A 20,425-nucleotide genomic window follows, 5' to 3' on the forward strand; every position below is an offset into this window, starting at 1 on the left:
CTTTCCATGCTCTCCACTACTCCACTCGAATAAAAATGGGATGGCTATGGGAGCTTAAATAGAATAAAAAGATTGTGAATTTTTACTTCCTGCTAGCATTATTTATCCCCTTGTCGATGCATGGCAGTTTGCACTAAATTGTAACCTTTTCCTCTACGTGCAGATTTGAGACCTGCTGAGCCAGCAGCCATCGGAACAGCTAAGTTTTGTCTTGTGCTGGACCTCCAGTCAGTTGATTTGACTGATGACCTCCTGCCATCAGCAACAATCACAGTGTCATCGCTTAGGTAATAATTTTCGTTTCTTTTATGAAACTGTATGTGACCTGCCAGATTTTTTACGATGCATGACTAGCATAAATGCAATGATGTCTTTCATGGAAACCTTCAATTTTCCTGTTTATCTACAATTAGGGTATACCCCCTGGTTTACAACTGCTGTTTTATTTTCAACTTCTCCTTGCCTGTTATTTGTCTCTGTAAATATTTTTCGTAAACTCATTGTTGACATTTTTTTAATTTAGATAAACAGCATCCCTTTGGATTGGAGAAACTGCCAGTGTCGACCGAGTTAAGGATCTCTTCAATTCCCCCTTTCTTTAAATGTCCTCGTGTACGCCCATGCGAGTGTGGGTGTATTCACGAGGACTCCCTTTTACCTATCCCTCCTGGTGGATTAAACTTTTCAGCGGATGGAGTACTTGTGGATGGATGCCTGGCTGTATTTCCTTGGCTCAAAGGTAGGAAAAACATTCATCTCTATCCTTCCTTTCAGACTATGGAGTGGCGTTTATTATTAATCGTTGCGGAGTACGATTGTTCATCTGCCATGCAGGGCTATTCAGCCAACCGGCTGAAACGCTTTCATCTTGCTGTTTTTGTTTTTCTCAGTCAGGGTTCTTTCAAAATAGCGTGTAGAACAAATGCAGATCAGGCCTGTTTTTGTACCTCGCAACTGTGTCTGGGGGAAACAATCATCAATTTCAGAAATATTTGAATTTGAAAAACTTGAAGCAAAGTGCCACTTGAGCATTTTTTTGTCACCAACAGGGTCTTACTGCCACACCGGTACTTCTTCCGGTCCTGGTAATTGATTACATCCAAGAACATTTGAAATCGTTGCGATTCTGCGAATTGCCAAAAATTGGAAAAATGTCTTTCTCGGTCTTTCTCTGTAATTTTTTAATATTTGAATTCAGATGATTTTTGTTTGAGTACCGTATGTTTTCTATCAAAGGAGTATAGCCATGTATAGCTTAACATCACGGTCCTTAATTTTTTTATTATTTGCCGACGAAATGAAACGTTTTTTATGAGAATGTTTCCTTTAATGTAGAGAATAGGAAATTAAAGCTAAATTATTGTGCGATCTGGTCGTCGTCGATGTGATCAAATGTATTTCACATTAACACCCAGTCAATGGTTTCCATGAGAACTTTTTATTTGTTAGCTCCGAACAGGTTTAATATTGCGTGTTTATCTTGATCCAGGGCAGGAATGACGTCACTCTCATGAAAACGCCTGGGTATCCTTGTCTAGCACATCCTGTTATTTTCCCAATAAATTGAAAAAATAATCGAACGAATGAATCACGTCAAATTTGTCTTACCGATTCCCCAGCTGACGATCCCAACTTGTTCATATTTGCATTTCGGTCCAGTCGATTTGACGACAAGCGGACCGCCACTATCGCCCTGTCATAACACCAAATAATCATCTCAATTTTAAACTTTTGAATTTCGTGACTCATTCCGTGCTGAATACTTGACAAGTTCCTTTGCCAGGCTCGTAAGCGCACAGCATGTGGTCTTGGTACTCGTTGAATTTGTAAATTTGCCGGCATTTGGATTGGTTGAGAATTCTTTTAGTGACATGGCGAAGGAAATCCGAGGCTTTTCCGTCTTCTTTCGTGTGTCCCCAGCCCTTGGCGAACGCCAACCTGCCGTCGTACATGTAGGTGGACCCTTGCGCTGGCAAACAAACGAGCGAGATTGACGCGGAGAATTTGACGGGATGCTCCAGCGTTAGGATGGCGATGTCGTTGAACTAAATTATTTAAACAAAATTTAATTTTGTCCATCGATAGGATTGATTTAAGCGCTGCAATTCTCACCCAATGTTTGGGATTGTATTTCTCGTGGATTTTGATTTTGGCGACATTTCGGGACAGTTGGGCGTCGTTTCGACTTCCGCTCAGTTCGTGCGCACCCAGTAAAACGGTCAATTCCCTCGGATCTAATAGCCTAAAATCCAATGGAAAAGAGATGGGAGATTAGATTTCCCATCTTTAGTATTAATCAGGGTCGGACGCTGTCTTCAAATCTGTACTTGGTGGATTGGCTTTCGGTGACGCAATGAGCCGCTGTCAAAATTTTATTCCAAGTGATAAGTGAGCCGCCGCAAAATTTATAAACGCGGCCATTGCGTTGATACGCCAATGATACCTGTATCCGAATCAATACATTTGAATTAACTGGTTGATGATAAAAGTTGTTATTGCGGATGTATTAAAATTGAAATGTGACTTCACCATGTAGGGGTACTGATTCCGTTGAGCAACGTCACTGCCGACCATTCGCATCTCCTCGTTACTTTCTTCCCCCAATTCTCCAGGTGTCTGCCACTCACTTCCGGTGTCGTTCAGAGTTGACAGAAATTTTGATGTTTTCTGGCCGCCTTCAACTGGGCCGGAGTAAGACAACAGGGCGGCCACCAAAAAGAGGGTGGCTGGCCCTGACTGGAGTAATTGGCACATTTTCTAAATATGTTTCGATGCGCTAAAGATAATCAATTCGAACTGAATATGTGAGAGAAACAACAATTGCCTAAATTTAAAAGAAATGTTTTCCCTCGTCAAAGTTGACGCAACTTCTCACATTGACGGCTTTTCAATCACTATACCAAATTTTCGAAAATGTTTGTCTATTAATATGAGAAATTTCCAGGAAAATGTAATCCCGCAACGCGAAAGGCGGCGAAAGGAAATAATTGCGGTACTGCACAGTGCGGTCCAACGATTAGTCCTTTACGGTCTTTTACCTTTAGCAATTAATTATCAGCTCAAAATAATTTCTGGAAGTGGTTATTCGACACCAGCCAACCCGAGATAACAACGACGCGATTTTTCACCGTTTCAGTCTTTTCCCTTGTGCCCCGTGAATTTCATTAACTCACAAAATCGACGTGACTTTGCTTGTTTTATACGACAGATCTCAACGATATAGTTGCTGATACAAGGATTGAGAAAGAATCCAATTAATTATTTCGAATGCGTCCAATCGTATTAATTCTATACTTCAATTTGGATTTCATAGGCATCATTTCTTTCTTGATCCAGGGCAAGAACGATGTCACTCTAGCATAAACGCCAGGTATCCCCTTTCTCGCACATCCTGCATGCACAAACCAATTCGATAACAAAGTGACTCTTGAAAATAGAAATGTATAATAATCATCTCAACGCATCGTCTCCCCAGCTGACGATGCCGACCTGAATCCATTGGCAATCCTTTTTGCGATTCCCAACCGGTCTCTGATTACTAACGGTCTTGATTACTGAAAAAATCTCTGATTACATGTTGTACATTGGACTGATTTCTCATTTTTAAAAATCTTGCGAGTAATTTGAGCCCCTGCAATTCTGTAGGAAATTATTGCGGTAATGTAACATGGGAAATTAATTGTGCATCTAATCGTTATAAACATCATCCGCAAAATAATATATATCTGGAAGTAGTTTCTCCAGGTTGTCATTGTTCTATTTTCCGAAAGGTACATGCTAATTTTGACATTAAAAACTTGTTACGAATTAATTCAAATCAACAATCAATTCGTATCAATCCTTTTATTTACTAATTAAAAACAAAATCAAATCACACGGAGTTATACATTTGATTTAGCTGGCGACAATACGTGGGAAAAACAAAATGAAGTCCGAACAATAATTAGCAACTGGTCACATTTGGGTGGGTATTGCAGGCAACTTGACGAACGGTATGACCCACTCTTTTGGTGGGTATCGAACAAATTGATTGTAAATTATGTTTGCGAAATGCTGGCAATTGTTGTTTAGGAAATGGTAATTCAAATTCATGCAGTCTTGTCGCCACAAATAATCGACCACTTCCATCACGGTGGCGTCGCTGGGTCCTTTTTTCAACAAACCGATCCCGGTGGTTATGCCGGTCATGCGGCCGCATCTTCGGCAGTTGTCGCGGACATTGGCGATGTACTTTGATCGTTGAATGGTGATGCCTCCCTCGTCCTTCTCGATGGACCAGAACCAGCTGTCCGTTTCCAGGACGATGAACGCGTGATGGAGAAAGATTTTCGACATTTGCCACACGTTCAGCGGGTGAGTGTAATAGCTGACTGCCTTGATCTTTTCGGATGCGTCGGCCAGGTTGTCCAGTTTCTCTCGCAGTTCCCATTTGGTTGAACAGTAATCGGCTCTTGTGGGCTCGGTGTCCACATTGGGATCGAAGTAAAAATGTTGGCCGTAACTTATTGACGAACTTATTGACGATCCCATTTTCTCTGGCTGTGTACTATTGCGCAGCTAGTCTATTATTCGCTGGTCCAAAACTGCTGTTATCAGTTAACGTAGATAATGATGAATGCTGGCGTGCGTTTTACAGTATACTGTAAGAACCTTACAAAAATGTTAGAACGGGTGAAATAGAAATGCTGTCCAAATTACGGTAAACTCAAATTTCAATTGTCAAGTGTTTCGCTGACTGTTGTTGGATGAACGTGAGCAACCGTCACGTGCAAATGATCACTTATGGTGGACACTGTAAAGGTGTATCAGACGCAGCTTTCTCACATTCACGAACGCCGTACCGATAAAAAATGTGACTCGAGGGAAAATGTTCGTGTATGTCATGGTGTCATTGTGGCCAGAATTTCAGCCAACTGATAACAAGTCTGTCGGTCCATAATGCACAAACATATTTTCTGATTTCCCAACATGGTTGCGTCATTCTTCAATTGAATCACCAGTTTCCAGTTTTCACTAACAAGTTCCTTGTTTCAAATACTTTTGACTAAATGTATTACCACTCCGAGCTTTCTTTCTTTTTTTACTCTAATATCAATCAAAACTATTTTAGTCAATGGATGGAACTGGTTATGAGTGGGTTCGTTTTCTAGACAGGGAAAAGACGGCCGTCTATAGCTCGGCACTTCATTGACTTATGCAGAATTGCGTCCGATCTAATCGATCTCGTGTATTGAATATTCATATCAATTGTGTACCCCCGCGAGGTTAGACAGGTTAAGTGGGTACAATCTAAATCAATCTGCAATGTTGCTCAAAAGAAGCGGGACAGAAATGACCGCGGCGATTTCACAAGAACTCGTAAATCTTGTCGGCAAATTCCTGGCAGTTTTTTTCTAGGGCGTGATACATTTCATTCACGTAGCCTTTTTCATGTATGTGTTCAATGAGTTGCTTCACCGTCTTGTTCGTGGCCGTTTTGCTTTTCTCGCAGCCGATGCCAGTCGCGCGGTTCTCCTTTCGGCGGACTCTGACGTGCATGTCGCGAACGAATTCAATTTGCTTCGACCGCTGAATGATGATGCCGGCGTCGTTTTTCTCGATGGACCACCACCAGCTCTTGGTTTCGAAAACAATGTACGCGTGATGCACGCTGCCCTTCCAGGAGGCCAGCCAAGAGCACGGTTTGACCGCGCCTTTGTACAGCTGCCACCCGTTTAGCGGATTCGTGTAATAGAGAACCTCTTCAATCTTCTCCTCTTTGTCTACCAATTTCTCAAGTTCTTCAATCAGTTCTTCATTCGTCATCGAACGCTCCTTCCCATTGAGCAAATCCACCTCAGCGTAGAAATACAGTCTGTAACTGTGAGTGGCAGGCGAGCTCGATCTCGATGCTGAGCTTGACCAAGACATTTTCGACGATGACGACAGCCTTGTTTGAATTCAAAGGTTGTTAGCTTCTAAAATTTTGCGCTTACATTATAATACGAATTTAAATTACCGTGTACGATTCACAGTCAAGATGCCGGCAGCCTGCAAACTCGTTACGAAGGTCCTTTTTTTTAAAACCGTTTCCTTATCATCATCCACATAAGATATAACGACTGGGCGATCGATCGGCATTTGATTTTATCATTCCGATGAAATGATTCGTGGGTGTAATCCTTCAATTGTTTTTTTCTTTAGAGTTTCGTCAAGGACTTGGGACGCACGCCTCCTTGGCTTTAATACTGAGATCAAGTATATACAGCTGCAGCCCTTATGGCAGATAACTGAGCAAGTGAGAGGGTGTAAATACTCCGTTTGTTGACATTGCCCAAGCCTAAAGCTGCGAGTTTTATCGGTTTCAGGTATGCTATCTAAGTTGATGTCATTGCTTATAGGCAACGCGTGCATTATACTAGTCGCCGACGCCTGGAGAATCATTTGACCCTTAGACGATTTGAGTTTTGTGGAGTCGCGCTTGTTGATTAAGCAATATCAAACGGTTTGATATTCACAATCACGAATTGAGCAACGCTGCCATATTCTTTCGTTCGAAAGATAATATCGTCTCACCCATAAACTTGTATTTATCTACCATATTGGCTAAGGGACAAGGAAACGGGGCTGAGCACATCGACATTTGCTGGGCTGCAACGACTCCGACTCTATATCTACACAGGTCTGCCGCATTTATATAAATTAAGTTTCTTTCGTTTGATTCATTATCTATTAGACTGTCGATGGATATTTATTTTATGTAATTTACAACAGAGATGATGAATTTCTTTTCGTCGACCTCACCGGGATCGGGTAGTGTCGGTGCCAACTTCACTCGCAAATTGTATTTCTACGCTGAGGTGGATTTGCCCACTGGCAAGGAGCGTTCGATGACGAATGAAGAACTGATTGAAGAACTTGAGAAATTGGTAGAGAAAGAGGAGAAGATTGGAGAGATTTGGTATTACACTCATCCACTCAACGGCGGTTGGCGACTTCTGAACAGCGTGGCGTATCACGCCTACGTTGTTTTCAAAACGGACCAGTGGTGGTGGTCCATCGAGAAAAACAACGAGTCCGTCATACTCCAACGATCGAAGAAAATCGAATTCGTTCGCAATCATTGCATTCGAAACAAGCGTCACGAGAGCATTTTGAACGGAGTGATCGCCTGCACGAAGCAAAAAAAAGTGAACAGCACCGTGCAGGAATTCATTCAACACATCCACACTGAAGGCTTTTTAAATGAAGATTATCATTTACTCAACAAAAACTGCCAGGAATTTGCTGACAAAATTTACGGCTTCTTTTGAAATCAACATTTCTGTCTAGGCTTTTCGAACACGTTCGAACACTGCATTGATTTATTGTATAACCTATATCAGTTTAGCCAGTTCTTCTTCCTCCCGCAGTTGCGTTTATATACCTGTAGAGAAATGATGAATATTGAATACAAGGGATCGATCATAATAGGCCTATCAAATCAAGTGATTCAACAATAAATACAATTTTGTTTTTGGTTTGAGTGAATATTGACGTCATCTGTCATTTGAATCGAATTCGGTGTAAAGTGTCGGCTATTGAAAGTTATTAGGTTCCTCCTCCTTTCTCCCCTTGTTACTATCACTAGGAAAGATCCTTTGATTTTCAATTTTAAAAAAAGTAAACGAGAGAAGGCGGGGGTCGGTGGACAACGCCCATCATTTTTGTCGTATAGGATAAAAAATTGACTCAACTCCTCCTCACATTGACCGCTTTTCAATCACAAGGCCTGCACCAAATTTCTGTTTGATTCTTTTTCTATTTATATGAGAAATTTCCAGGAAACTGCAATAACAGGAAATATTTGCGGTACTGCACAGTGCGGTCCAACCCACTTTACTCCTTTACCTTAAGCAATTAATTATCAACTCGAAATCATTTCTGGAAGTGGTTCGACACCAGCAAAATAACAACAACGCGATTTTGATACCGTTCAATCTTTTTCCTTGTGCCCCGGTGAACGTCTTAAACTTCCAACATTTCACAAAATCTCTGCTGATTTTCACTTTGCTTGTTTTATTTGACAGATCTCAACGATAGCTGTGCTAACAACAGATGAGAAAGAATCCAATTCATTATTTCGAATGCGTCCAATCGTAAATATTAATTCTTCTTCAATTTGGATTTCATAGGCATCATTTCTTTCTTGATCCAGGGCAAGAACGATGTCACTCTAGCATAAACGCCAGGTATCCCCTTTCTCGCACATCCTGCATGCACAAACCAATTCGATAACAAAGTGACTCTTGAAAATAGAAATGTATAAAAATCATCTCAACGCACCTTCTCCCCAGCTGACGATGCCGACCTGAATCCATTGGCAATCCTTTTTGCGATTCCCAACCGGTTTATTAGTAGCGTCGATTGTGTTGTTTTCGTCGAGGTCGTTTGTTTCGATGACCATTGGACCTCCGCTATCCCCCTGGCCAAATGGTATACACACCAAATTTAGGCACTTCTACACTTAATTTCTTTGTCTATTTGGACTTACTTGGCAAGAGTCTTTGCCAGGTCGGTAGGCGCACATCATCCGGGTGGTGATTTTGGCTTCTGCGTGAATTTTCTGACATTGCGAGTTGGAGATGATCTTCTTGATGGAGTGAAGGAGGACTTCCGAAACCCCTTCATCCTCTCCCGTAGCCCCCCATCCTTTGACGATGGCCAATTCGCCTTCGTATTGGTCGTTGGATCCTTGCGGAGGCAAGCAAACGGGCGAGATGGTCTCGGTGAACTTGACGGGCGAGTCCAGCGTCAGGATGGCGATGTCGTTGTTGTACTTATTGATTCACAAAAATCTCCATTATAGAACCGGCAATTAATGTCAATTCATATTATAATTGCTGTAGAGGTTCACCCAGTTGTCGGGATCGTATTTCTCGTGGGTTTTAATCCTGCGGACTTTTCTCCTCAACTGGGCGTCGGTCGTCGTTTGGTTGAAGAAGTGGACCCCCAACAAGACTTGGATCTGATCCGTTTTCATTTTCCTAAAAAGGCAATTTCACAATTATATTTGAGTCGATCGTTAATGTCTGATTGATAATATGGTAATTGAAAGTGTTTACTGGGTGGTGTCGTTAACGAACATGCAGTGGGCAGCTGTCAAGACGTGAGTTGGACTAAGCAACGATCCCCCGCAGTGAAAGTGTGTGTGAGATTCGGTTTCAGGATCGTACTCGATTATCGCCACCTATTAAATGATGTGAAATGGCATTTGGATTACTCCTATTTGAATTTACCGATGGGAGTGATGGCGTTATATTCCTTATTGGATTATGGTCAACTCACCATGTAGGGGTACTCGTTCTCTTTAGTGACGTCACTGTTAACCATTCTCAACATTTGGCTGTCACTTGCCTCTGATTGTTCCGGTGCCCACCATTCATATCCGGTTGTTTTCTGGACACGGTTTCCGCTAGATGGGCAGGAGTTAAAAAACAGCAAACTGGATATTAAAAATAGAATGGCGGGTCTTGACTGGATACGCTGGGCCATTTCCGTCTTAATTCGTTGATGCTGCACAATAAAAAGAAAAGACGATAGCGCTGGAAGGCTTCAACAAGCTCTGACGCAGAAACAAGACTGTTGTACGTAAAATTAAGAAATGTAAATTACTCCCGTCGAAATTTGCTGCAAACTTATTTAGTTGGCCGCTGAATAAGAATCTCTGCACCTCCACTTTTTGAATAAATATAGACCGCGAGACATTTCCCGGAAATTTCTACCCCGAAAAAATTCGAAAGGAAATAATTGTGGTCGGTCTTATCATTTCTAAAATCCTTCTCTGATTGTTGGTGCATTTTATTACGTTTCATTGCTTCGAAATTGTATTAGACTGCAACGCAGTTTATATTAGCTAGTTTTAAGGATCTTGGCTGTGTAATGTGTACAAGGCGACGCATTGGCTAAGATGTTTGTCATCTTCATTCAAGTATAGTTCTTTGCATAAATGTGAGAAATGAGCTCTTGCAAAGTGTGACTCCCTTTGAATTTCTTCTCGCATATTATTCCGCCTCCAAATAAATCCGTCGTGCGATCTTGTCTGCGGAACGTGTCGCGAACGAATTCGATTTTCTTCGACCGTTGAATGGTGACGCCAAGTTCGTTTTTCTCGATGGACCACCACCAGCTCTGCGTTTTGAAGACGATGTACGCGTGATGGAGCAAGTTTTGCATGATCTGCCATCCGTAAAGCGGATGAGAGTAATACTTCACCTCTAAAATCTTCTTTGTGTCATCCACCAATTGGCCAAGTCTCTCACGCAGTTCGGCATCCGTTATGAAATAGTCCTTTCCCTCGGACTAATCCGCTTCAGGATCGAAATACAATTTACCGGTGTGTTTGTTTCCGCCACCAGACGATGTTGAACTACTCGAGCCCATCCCCTGTCAAAAATATCCAAGAAAATATCTAGGCTTTAATTTGACTGGCATCAAATTGATTGACACATTTGGATTAATTGTTTTTAAAATCTGCTGGAATGACCTGAGCTGTAACTGTAACCTTTAATGATGTTTGAATGAGATGAATCTTTGTTATCAGCAACATCAATGGATAATAATTAACTGTCACAATGTTTTTGCACACTCACCCGTTTTGACCCAGTTGTATTTTTTGTGGATTTTGATTCGGCGGATGTTTTTCGTCACTTGGGCGTCGTTGGTCTTGGTCCTTTTGTTGATGAAGTGGGCACCCAGAGAGACTCTGACCTGGTCAATAGGGAATAGGTCTAGGGTCTACCTATATACCCTATGCATATTATATTATGTGGTATAAAGAAATGGGCGCGTATAAGCGTTCACGCCAATATAGCCTAGATAGATGCGCGATCAAATAACCACTTTTTGTTTTCCTTATCTTTTTTTAGTTTGAATTTCCCCAGTGACTTTTCGAAAGAACAAACAAAATGTATATTTGAACTGCTCTGCTGTTTGTCGTTTCAGTTGCCATGCTCACGTTGAAATTGAGCGCGTGATACAAAATGGAGGGCCTGGGATATCAAAGTGTATCTCTGCTTGGACTGGCTTGTACTTTGACTGTGTGCTGATTGTGTGTCGCTGAAATGCCAACGAGCCTTACAGCAATCTTATAGAATCATATTATACACTTACCGGTTCTGATGGAGATTTTGCTAATCACTATGCACGAAAAACTTGAGCCAAAGAGCAACGAACGAGAATATTTATTTATATGGGTAATAGAATCGATTTGATATAAATACGTCATTGGCATTCACTATTATTACGCAAAAACAAATCAGTCAGCCCTTGAATTCAATAATTACAATTTCTCCGTATGCAAATATTGAAACTGTGGGAGGGATAGACAGGAGCTACTTAAATGGGGTTCAGGGATTCCACATTAATCAAAAACTATTAGAGATAGGCGTAAATTCTGTCAGCGAAATGCTGGCAGTTTTGCGTCAGAAAATGGTACTCTTCATTCACGTAGCCGCCAGCTACGATGTGCTCAAGGAGTTGTTGCACTGTCCTCCTCTGGCCTGACTTTGTTTTCTCGCGGTCGATTCCGGTAAATAACGAAGATTTACGATCCGTTCTGTGGTACATATCGCTCACCAATTCGCTTTGCTTGGAGCGCTGAATGGCGACGCAGGCCGTGTTTTTCTCGATGGACCACCACCAGTTCTTCGTTCCAAAGACGACGTAGGCGTGGTGCACGTTCCTTTTTCCTTGTAAGCTGTCGAGCCCATCAGGGCTCATCGCACTTTTGTACACTTGCCACCCGCTCAGCGGATTAGTGTAGTACATGACGCACAGAATCACCTCTGATACATCAATCAGTTTCTGAAACTTAACAAGAATTTGATCTTTCATCGAGTAATCTTTGGCAGCAGACTCGTTGTCCAGCACATCGTAAAAAAACAATCTGAATGTGTAGACACCACCACCGGAACTGCTGTCCAATCTCGAGCTCGACGAGCCCATTTTTTCTCTATTCAAAATGCTATAATTGTATAGGCTCCAATGATCGATAAACTCGCATCACATTGATTCAGCTATTACCTATTATTAACTAACCTGCGTCGGATTTGTTTTAAATTGCTTACTGCTGTGTGTGTAAGTGAAACGTAAGTGCGACAGCAGACCTCTGTACATTCGTTACCGTCCAGCTTAAATTTGAACGCGTGATAAAATAAAAAAAGGGAGTTATTACGATATCAACGTGTATATCTCTGCTTGGACTTTGACTGTGTGATTGTGTGTCGCTGAAATGCCAACGAGTGTATAGGATAAGCCTCAATGCAGCATTCTGCGTATAGAAATAATCGTATTACTAGAATTTCAACTTCTCATTCGTAGATAGTATTTGGTAGCTGTGGCAATCTGCATGTGCACGTTATTAATTTATTACACTCTAGAACAATCAGTCAATCTGACAAAGCATTTGCACAACAATGCGTAGTTAATTTGGCGGCCAAAAACATCTCCCATCTCAATAAATTTGCCGATGTAATATGGTTCGTTCTTTATGTATTTTTGTACCTTTTGCAAATTTGCAGTACACCCACACTATAGCTACAACCAACCCGAGAAAACAACGACACGATTTTATACTCGCAAAACTAAAATTTATTCAAATCCATTTAATTCAATCAATAACATTTTTTTTTTTTTTTCAAATTTCAAATCACGCGGGTTGATACGTTTTCAGCTTGCCACAATCAAGTCAATGTACAGTACGTACGGTGGTCCATCCAACTCGTCAGGTAGAAGCGGGTATGGGCAACTCGACTTTCTCTATTATTGGCACGTCGTCGTTATTAGACACTAAGACAAAGTTGTCGTAAATTGTATTGGCGAACTGCTTGCAGTTGTTCTGCAGGAAATGGTAATCTGAATGCAGGCACTCTTCCCGCCACATCTGATGGACGACGTCGACGACTCTGGCGTGGCTGGAGCCTTTTTTCTGACAGGTGACGCCCGAGTTGATCCAAGTGGCTATACCGGCGATGCGGCCGTGTTTGCGACACTGGTCGCGAACATTTTCCAGCTGCTTTGATCGCTGGATGGTGATGCCTCCTTCGTCCTTTTCGATGGACCAGAACCAGCTGTCCGTTTCCAGGACGATGAACGCGTGATGCAGGACATACTTTGACATTTGCCACCAGTTGAGCGGGTGAGTGTAATAGCTGATTTCATTGATCTTTTCGGATGAATCGGCCAGGTGTTCAATTTTCTCTTTCAGTTCCCATTTGGTTGAACAGTAATCGGGTCTTTCGGGCGTCAACTCCACGTCAGGATCGAAGTAATATAGCGGGATGCCGTAATTAGTCGATGTATAACTTATCCACGATCCCATTTTCTCTCTAATGTTATTAGCTGTATAGCACCCGCAGGCAGAATTGATTAAGCAACAGTAGTTTGTGTTTGTTTTATATTTTTACATACCTGAATGCATATATCTTATATAGATCCTTGCTGCCAACGATCCTGGTCGCGTATATAGAGTCTCGTTGAAACGAAATATGTTATCACGCGGCTGCTGGTTGCCCAACTGACGATCAACTCAACTTTCGTGGGTTTCGATTCACTACGTGAGCGATGACGCAAGCTGCCGTTTTACGAGTGTTATCTCCTGTGTCACGGGGTTCTATATATCGTTTGAACACGTCCTAATAATCCTCCTCGTCGGGGGGGGGGGGAATTATAGAACTTTAAACCCTTGGACGATATTTAGAGTTTGTTCATCTAGGCTCGTTGCGTTACAGCGTTGTATATAAAGAATTGTTTTGGCGTTATCGTGTCGAAATTCAAACGAACCGGCAAGCTTGTGCAATGCCTTGTAGACTTATATGAGCTCATGTTTCCAACTCTGCTGTTTTGAGGCTCAGTTTGATTTCTAATCGGCACTGGATGTGTGTAAGCCAAGTTTATTATTCTTTAATTCCAAATCTCTCGACTCGATTATAATTATCTTAAAATACCTATATGATATTCATAATTTGACTATACCCGATGACGTTCATCAAACTGCTGATGCGGAGGCAATTACGTTAGAATAAAAAGGTTAAAACGCGTCGGCAATAACTCAGTTTGCCGTTATATTTTAAAACATGGATAGATTTTATCAATACGTCATTTACTATTACATAAAAAAACAAAACAATAGTCAGCCCTTGTATTGGATATATATTCTCAATTTCTCTGTACATAAATGCGACCGTGTGCTGTGGGAGGGATAGACATATAGACTGAGCGAGAAAACCAGTTGATGGCGATGGTTACATTTCTCGAGAACTATTAGAAGATGGCGTAAATCTTGTCAGCCATTTGATAGCAGTTTTGCTCTAGAAAATGGTATTGTTGATTCACGTAGTTGGATGATTTGATGTGTTCAAGGAGTTCCTTGACTGTCCTCTTGTCGACCGTTTTTTCTTTAATGCAGCTGATTCCGGTGGTCAGGGCTGTCATGCGATCTGTTCTGTAGTACTTGTCGCGAACGAATTCGATTTTCTTCGATCGTTGAATTGCGACGCAGTTGTCGTTTTTCTCGATGGACCACCACCAGTTCTCCGTTTCGAAAACAATGTAGGCGTGTTGCAGGTTGTATTTGGACACTTGCCACCAGTTGAGCGGATGAGTGTAGTACATGACGTTTAAAATCTTCTCTGCAGTGACTGTCAGTTTCCCGAATTTATCGAGCAGTTCATCATTCGTCATGGAATGGTCTTTCTCTTGCCTAGCAGACTCTTCATCCACCTTATCGTAGAAAAACAATTTGAAACTGTAGACACCGCCACACTTACCATCCGGACTCGAGCTCGTCGAGCTCGACGAGCCCATTATTCTCTATCTAAAATGAAATGTATATAGACTCGAATTATAGACAGCACATCAAATGCTTGATCAAGTTTTGGAATGTTCACTCACTCTGAATTCGTTCGTCCGTCCGAGTCCGATCACTTTCGGATTGTCCGAGAATTGACTTTGTCTCCGACGACCTTTACATGCTGGGTGGTTACATGTAGATAAAATGGGCGGTGGCGAATGAAGCTGTCACGTTATGTGTACCGTAGCCTATTTAGGTGAGCGTTATAATAATACATAATCTTTCTTATCTTTCTTTTAGTTTGAATTTCGCGTGATGCCAGTTGCAATCTATTTACGTTAGATTTGTTTGCCTTTTTGAAACTCTGTTGCCCTGTTCTAATATTTATAATCGCCAGGGTTGTTAACGATACTTTTAAATAATACCGGCGATATCGTTACCGCTACTCGGCATTTTCCCTATCGGCGATACCGCTACAGATACTGGTTTTCGAAAGTATCGCGATACCGATACCGATACCGATACCGATACTTTCCAGACAAATTTAGACTCGTAAAATTACAAATTTCAAGCAATATATTTTATCATGTGAATGCCAATTATAGATTACAACTAGATCTTGAAAAGGGAAGCATTTGATTTTTGAGGCTGGGCCACGATATTTAAAAAAAGTTTCACAGACAAACATTCGCGACGTCATTTTTTGTTGTACGATAGACTATAATGACAGACTATAATGACAGACGAAGTATCGGTATCGGAGTATCGATCGATACCACCTCGATACCCTTCCGGTACCCTTTTTTTAAAAGTACCGCCGATACTGATCCGATACTGAGTATCGCTATCGGCGATACTATCGGTACCGATTCCGCTACCGATATTAACAACCCTGATAATCGCAGCTTTATATACTTTCTTTATTACTTAATAATTAGTGGCCAGAATATTTATGAGTAGATTTTATATGAATATGTATTAGTATTACTGCTATTCACTGTATATATTACATCAAAACAAATGGCATCATATCAGCCCTTGTCTTAAATGTTCACAATTTCTCTAATTATAAATGCATCAATTCTATATTAAAAGAGGGATGGAAGACTAACATATGCAGATGGTCTACAAACACATTCCGATCGCAAATGACCATCAATTGAAGATGGCGGTGATGGTTTCACAGTCTGATATTAGCTACCGGTATATATTAGAGGTAGGCGTAAATCTTGTCAGCCAAGTGCTGGCAGTTTTGATCCAGAAAATGGTATTTTTGATTGACATAGTCACGTGCTACTATGTGCTCAAGGAGTTGCTTGACAGTGCGGCTCTGGCCCGTTTTCTTTTTCACGCAGTCGATTCCGGTAAATAAGGAAGTCTGGCGATGCCCTCTGTAGTACTTTTTGCTAACGAATTCAAATTTCTTGGAGCGCTGAATGGCGACGCAGGCGTCGTTTTTCTCGACGGACCACCACCAGTTCTTGGTTCCGAAAACGATGTAGGCGTGATGCAGGTTGCCTTGCAAGTGTTCCAGTCCATCGGGGTCTACTGCTCCTTTGTAGAGTTGCCACCCGTTCAACGGATTGGTGTAGTACATCACCTCCTGGATCACCTCTGACGTGTCTATCAGTTTCCCAAGTCTCTGAAGCAGTTCATCATTCGTCATGGAATAATCTTTGCCAGCCGACTTGTTGTCCACCTCGTCGTAAAAATACAATCTGAAAGTGTAGACGCCAGATTTACTATCCGGACTCGAGCTCGACGAGCTCGACGACGCCATTTTTCTTATCTGAATGTAATACATAGAAACTCGAATTAGACTCGGCACATCAAATGTGTTTAGAAATCGTGGATTTCAAAGCTTTAGGAGTGTCAACTAACCTGCGTCGGGTTTTGATTTTATGTTTTGGAATTTTGGAATTTCGTTCCTTTCTAATCAAGTGAAACGCAGTAGCTATAAATGCGACCGACCTCTGAATTCGATTTAACGTCCCAGTTCGATCACTTTCGGTTTGTCCGAGATTTCTTTGTCTCCGACGACTTTATTAATATTTTGTGGTATCATCATATACAGAAATGGGTGTGGCGAAAGCGTTCACGTATACATTTAGCCTGCCTATATAGAAGATGCGCGTTCAAATAACCAGTTTTTTTTTTCTTATCTTTATTAGTTTGAATTTCCCTAGTGACTTTTCGAATAAGGCTATTATTATGCTCACGTTGAAATTGAACGTGATCAAAATGGAGGACGAGATAAATGATCTATGTATAAATGAGAAGCTTCAATTCTCTACGATTATTGCTATAAGACTAACTGTAACTGTAAGGCTTATCCTATTTGTCACATCTGAAAATATAATCATCTTTCAAGTGTATTAGGAGAGAATCATGCATGAGAAATCATGTGTTGTTTACCATTTTTTAAAAATTCAGTTGCATCCTTCTTCTGCCCTTGCGATAAACCAAATTTCAAAATGTGTTTGCGATTAATATCGGCGTGAGTTTAGAGGGGAAAAAAACCGTCGTGGGAGTCGACAAACAAAAAACATGGAATTTGAGCCTTATATTAACTATCGTAACGGTCAAAAGTTGATGTCTGATACGTACATAATATCGTCACTTTATATTCTTGCGTGGGAATAAAAGTGTAAATATTAAACTCTAGTACCTACGACGCTACACTGTAAAGCCGTCAAGCTTACATTAGTTGTGAAACCTTATAAATCCACGCTATAATACTACAATAAAGTCGCAGTTTGCCTTGTGTATGATTTAAGAGATAAAACTGAGTCTAAACGGAGTTTGATGTAAAAGAAGATCGTGAATATGGCGACGATATAGTTGCAAGTTGTAATAATAATTGAATTAACCAATAATGAGACTGTGGTAATAGCCATCATACGTTAATCATTATGACGGTGAAGATGTTTCTATATAGCGCTTCACCCGTTAGAAAAGAATTTAAAAAAATCTCGTATCGAACCAACATGAGATGATCGTGATTATTAGTGAGAAATTAATAGATCACAGGATTTGATGTGATGGGTTTTTATCGGTTTCTATTTACCATGAGCAGATGTGGCAATGGCTTCGATCGGAAAAGAAAATGAATTCAACTTAAAACATTTTTTTTTGCTGCTGCGTTGAAATTTGATTTGTCTCGAAGTTCAAATTGCGCAACAGAATTTGACTAAGCTTAAATTTTCTCAATAGTTTTGGTTAACTACTCATGATGTCCAAATTCCCACCCAAAAAAACAAACAAACACGCAACTCTTCCTGGCGAAAAGTCAGAGAATAGACAAATTATTTTATGAGGCCAAAATGCCACTACTTGTATAAATGTCATACATTTCTATCGATGTTCAAAGTGAGTTGATTTCTTGGTTACATCAATTGTATTTGTCAATTCATCGTATGTTATATGTCGGCTTAACTTGTATACAATGAAAGGGTCTTATTGTTGTGATAGTATAATTCACTACAAATGGGTTGGATGTCGTTCAGCCAATAAATTCACATCAATTCTCGTGAGAGTTCTCGTCTCCAGCAGAAGGATAGAGGCCTAGGAAGAACCTGCACAACATCAAAGAAATGTTTAATGTATTACACGAAATGCCCTTGATTCGCTTGCGTCAGCTCGACTCGCTCAACACAGGATTTGTGAATAATCTCACCGAGGGAATGTTTGTCGTCGAGGCTTTGACTAAGTTGACCACTGCTGGCGTCGACCAGCTCAAAGGAAATCAAATCTACCGCAGCAGCATTCGCATGAGCGAAATGCAACTCTGGCTCGTCTACGTTAACCGGTTGGACGGTTTGTTTGGAAGATGATGATGACGAAGACGAACCCATCTTTGCTGTTTCTTTTGAGTTTTGACTAATGAAATTCAATCGAAAAACATTTCATTTCTAAGCTCGAAAAATAATTTATGGTAATTCAACAACTTACTTGGAGCTGAGCAACTGCTGCGAATCCTGCGATCTCTTTTCGAAAATGAACTGAGCAGTCCAGAACTGTTGAGATGGAATAAATAGTCGCCTTATCATTTCTCCCGAATTTCAAACATTTCGAAACGTCTAAAAAAGGCCATTACGCAACAACAGAGAGATCCTTGTTTTTTTAACTTTTGTAACTGTGTGTGGATTTATCTCGTCCAATAAAAGCGCAGCTTTTAATCCGGTCGTCGAGCGCACCGTGCTGTGTTTGCTGGCCACATCACGTCAGCCGAAATCCTCGAAACTGATAAGACGCGACGCTTGTTTGTATAGTTGCTGGATATTTGCACGGGAAAATGCGGGAAATTGACTCAGTGCGACAAGCAGATCGCGATTTGGAAGTTGGAGTCTAGCGCCAGTCGCCGGACAGGAGCGCATCAAATACATAACATTTATAACTTCATCACTATTTGGCCGGTACTATTAAATTATTTGTTAACAATTTCTTCCTGAACTAATGTAATGACATCTATTATATAGGTACATTACAGCAGCAGCTAATAGAGAAAATGGGTTCGTCAATGAGCTCGTCGAATGGTGTCAGTCACGCTTCCGGTTTCGGTCACACTTACGGTTTCGGCGGTTTATTCGGTAATAGTCACAGTCACAGTCACAGTCGGCCCCAACAGTTTTACTTCGATCCTGACATGGACTCGCCCCATCGAAGACCTGATTGCTGTTCGACCAAGTCGGAACTGCGCGACAAACTCGAGAGCCTCGTCGACGTCACCGAGAAGATCAAGGAGGTCAGGTACTACACCCATCCGCTCAACACGTGGCAAACGTCGTCCAGGTACGCGTTCATCGTCCTGGAAACGGACAGCTGGTGGTGGTCGGTCGACAAGGACGACCGAGGCGTCACCATCCAGCGGTCAAAATGCGTCGAAAATGTTCGTGACTATTGCCGCAGGCAGTCCCGTTCCGCCGCCGGCGCAGGCAGCGGGATCGAAATCGCCAAAAAGCCTTCCGGCAACATTAGCGTGATTGAACTGCTCAATCGTTTCTGGATGAGGGACCGCGCCAATTTGGAAATCCATTTCCAAACCAATAATAACGGCTACCAGCATTTTGCCGATATCCTTTACGACTTTGTTTGAAAATCCGCCATCATATTATTATTGGTACCGACGAGTTGGTGTCGCATCAAATTTTATCCGGCTGGCAATCAATTTGATGCCATTCGAACATTTACGAATTAGTCGATTGTGCATTAGATTTATAATCACATTTTGAAACTGAGTTTAATTGTATTACGTAGTTGACATACATATTTTAACCAATAAAATCATTGGCATTCAGTCTTATATCCCCGAATAAATGTAACGATTTAAATATTATTATCGCTATCATATTATCCGTTATTCCTATGGGCGATTATCTCGGTTCACCTTGAAGTTCAAAAGCCCAAATGTGAAGCAACAAACAACGACCTGAACAGAATTTTCAAAGCTCTTTATCATTTAAAAATAACTAAATAAGTTATATGAGTATAAGCAAACAGATTTGTGAGCCCATAGCCCCGTATCGGTATATTATGCGTCGTAGTAGTACATTATATGATCCGGATAGTAAATTGAGCTGTGATATCATCGCTTTGGCTTATTACCTGGGACGCAAA

At 41.2% G+C, this 20,425-nt stretch overlaps 9 protein-coding genes across 12 annotated transcripts; 2 read left to right on the forward strand and 7 right to left on the reverse strand.

Annotated features, from left to right (window-relative positions):
• Positions 1-996: 996 nt before the first annotated feature.
• Positions 997-2,892, reverse strand: LOC124338311 (trypsin-1-like). The gene is made up of 6 exons (XM_046792448.1): positions 2,530-2,892; positions 2,328-2,443; positions 2,113-2,242; positions 1,764-2,045; positions 1,609-1,693; positions 997-1,544 (listed from the first exon to the last, which is right to left on the reverse strand). The coding sequence occupies exons 1-6, from the start codon at positions 2,752-2,754 to the stop codon at positions 1,462-1,464; spliced, it is 921 nt and encodes a 306-aa protein (XP_046648404.1). The 5' UTR covers positions 2,755-2,892; the 3' UTR covers positions 997-1,461.
• A 287-nt stretch (positions 2,893-3,179) lies between these two features.
• LOC124338299 (chymotrypsinogen 2-like) lies at positions 3,180-12,144 on the reverse strand. 3 transcript variants are annotated; one of them, XM_046792434.1, is made up of 10 exons: positions 12,054-12,144; positions 10,611-10,748; positions 9,634-10,404; positions 9,307-9,534; positions 9,084-9,208; positions 8,876-9,005; positions 8,513-8,797; positions 8,348-8,443; positions 3,465-3,507; positions 3,180-3,391 (listed from the first exon to the last, which is right to left on the reverse strand). In XM_046792434.1, exons 4-10 carry the CDS (start codon positions 9,511-9,513, stop codon positions 3,255-3,257), a joined length of 1,023 nt encoding a protein of 340 aa, XP_046648390.1. In that variant the 5' UTR covers positions 9,514-9,534; positions 9,634-10,404; positions 10,611-10,748; positions 12,054-12,144; the 3' UTR covers positions 3,180-3,254. The 3 variants fall into 3 exon arrangements, with proteins under 3 accessions (XP_046648390.1, XP_046648389.1, XP_046648391.1); XM_046792433.1 differs by having other exon boundaries at positions 9,307-10,404; XM_046792435.1 differs by lacking the exons at positions 3,180-3,391; positions 3,465-3,507 and adding an exon at positions 8,021-8,231 and having other exon boundaries at positions 8,305-8,443; positions 9,307-10,404.
• LOC124338329 lies at positions 3,832-6,326 on the reverse strand. Its single transcript, XM_046792471.1, has 2 exons — positions 5,999-6,326; positions 3,832-5,929 (listed from the first exon to the last, which is right to left on the reverse strand). The coding sequence occupies exons 1-2, from the start codon at positions 6,118-6,120 to the stop codon at positions 5,347-5,349; spliced, it is 705 nt and encodes a 234-aa protein (XP_046648427.1). The 5' UTR covers positions 6,121-6,326; the 3' UTR covers positions 3,832-5,346.
• On the forward strand, positions 6,555-7,449 carry LOC124338343. The gene is made up of 2 exons (XM_046792487.1): positions 6,555-6,661; positions 6,754-7,449. Exon 2 carries the CDS (start codon positions 6,756-6,758, stop codon positions 7,290-7,292), a length of 537 nt encoding a protein of 178 aa, XP_046648443.1. The 5' UTR covers positions 6,555-6,661; positions 6,754-6,755; the 3' UTR covers positions 7,293-7,449.
• LOC124338339 lies at positions 11,032-12,090 on the reverse strand. Its single transcript, XM_046792483.1, has 2 exons — positions 12,058-12,090; positions 11,032-11,971 (listed from the first exon to the last, which is right to left on the reverse strand). Exon 2 carries the CDS (start codon positions 11,962-11,964, stop codon positions 11,395-11,397), a length of 570 nt encoding a protein of 189 aa, XP_046648439.1. The 5' UTR covers positions 11,965-11,971; positions 12,058-12,090; the 3' UTR covers positions 11,032-11,394.
• A 449-nt stretch (positions 12,145-12,593) lies between the features above and the next one.
• LOC124338333 lies at positions 12,594-13,582 on the reverse strand. Of its 2 annotated transcripts, none has more exons than XM_046792476.1 (2): positions 13,429-13,582; positions 12,594-13,359 (listed from the first exon to the last, which is right to left on the reverse strand). In XM_046792476.1, the coding sequence occupies exons 1-2, from the start codon at positions 13,436-13,438 to the stop codon at positions 12,743-12,745; spliced, it is 627 nt and encodes a 208-aa protein (XP_046648432.1). In that variant the 5' UTR covers positions 13,439-13,582; the 3' UTR covers positions 12,594-12,742. The 2 variants fall into 2 exon arrangements, with proteins under 2 accessions (XP_046648432.1, XP_046648433.1); XM_046792477.1 differs by having other exon boundaries at positions 12,594-13,346; positions 13,429-13,581.
• Positions 13,583-14,143: 561 nt separating this feature from the next.
• On the reverse strand, positions 14,144-16,727 carry LOC124338341. Its single transcript, XM_046792485.1, has 2 exons — positions 16,691-16,727; positions 14,144-14,833 (listed from the first exon to the last, which is right to left on the reverse strand). Exon 2 carries the CDS (start codon positions 14,821-14,823, stop codon positions 14,281-14,283), a length of 543 nt encoding a protein of 180 aa, XP_046648441.1. The 5' UTR covers positions 14,824-14,833; positions 16,691-16,727; the 3' UTR covers positions 14,144-14,280.
• Positions 16,728-18,187: 1,460 nt separating this feature from the next.
• Positions 18,188-18,873, reverse strand: LOC124338357. Its single transcript, XM_046792503.1, has 3 exons — positions 18,761-18,873; positions 18,486-18,688; positions 18,188-18,384 (listed from the first exon to the last, which is right to left on the reverse strand). The coding sequence occupies exons 1-3, from the start codon at positions 18,856-18,858 to the stop codon at positions 18,374-18,376; spliced, it is 312 nt and encodes a 103-aa protein (XP_046648459.1). The 5' UTR covers positions 18,859-18,873; the 3' UTR covers positions 18,188-18,373.
• Positions 18,874-19,165: 292 nt separating this feature from the next.
• LOC124338337 lies at positions 19,166-20,126 on the forward strand. Its single transcript, XM_046792480.1, has 2 exons — positions 19,166-19,224; positions 19,288-20,126. The coding sequence occupies exon 2, from the start codon at positions 19,317-19,319 to the stop codon at positions 19,902-19,904; it is 588 nt and encodes a 195-aa protein (XP_046648436.1). The 5' UTR covers positions 19,166-19,224; positions 19,288-19,316; the 3' UTR covers positions 19,905-20,126.
• The last annotated feature ends 299 nt before the right edge of the window (positions 20,127-20,425 follow it).

Source organism: Daphnia pulicaria, chromosome 4 (genome assembly GCF_021234035.1).
Source record: "Daphnia pulicaria isolate SC F1-1A chromosome 4, SC_F0-13Bv2, whole genome shotgun sequence".
NCBI lineage: Eukaryota > Metazoa > Arthropoda > Branchiopoda > Diplostraca > Daphniidae > Daphnia > Daphnia pulicaria.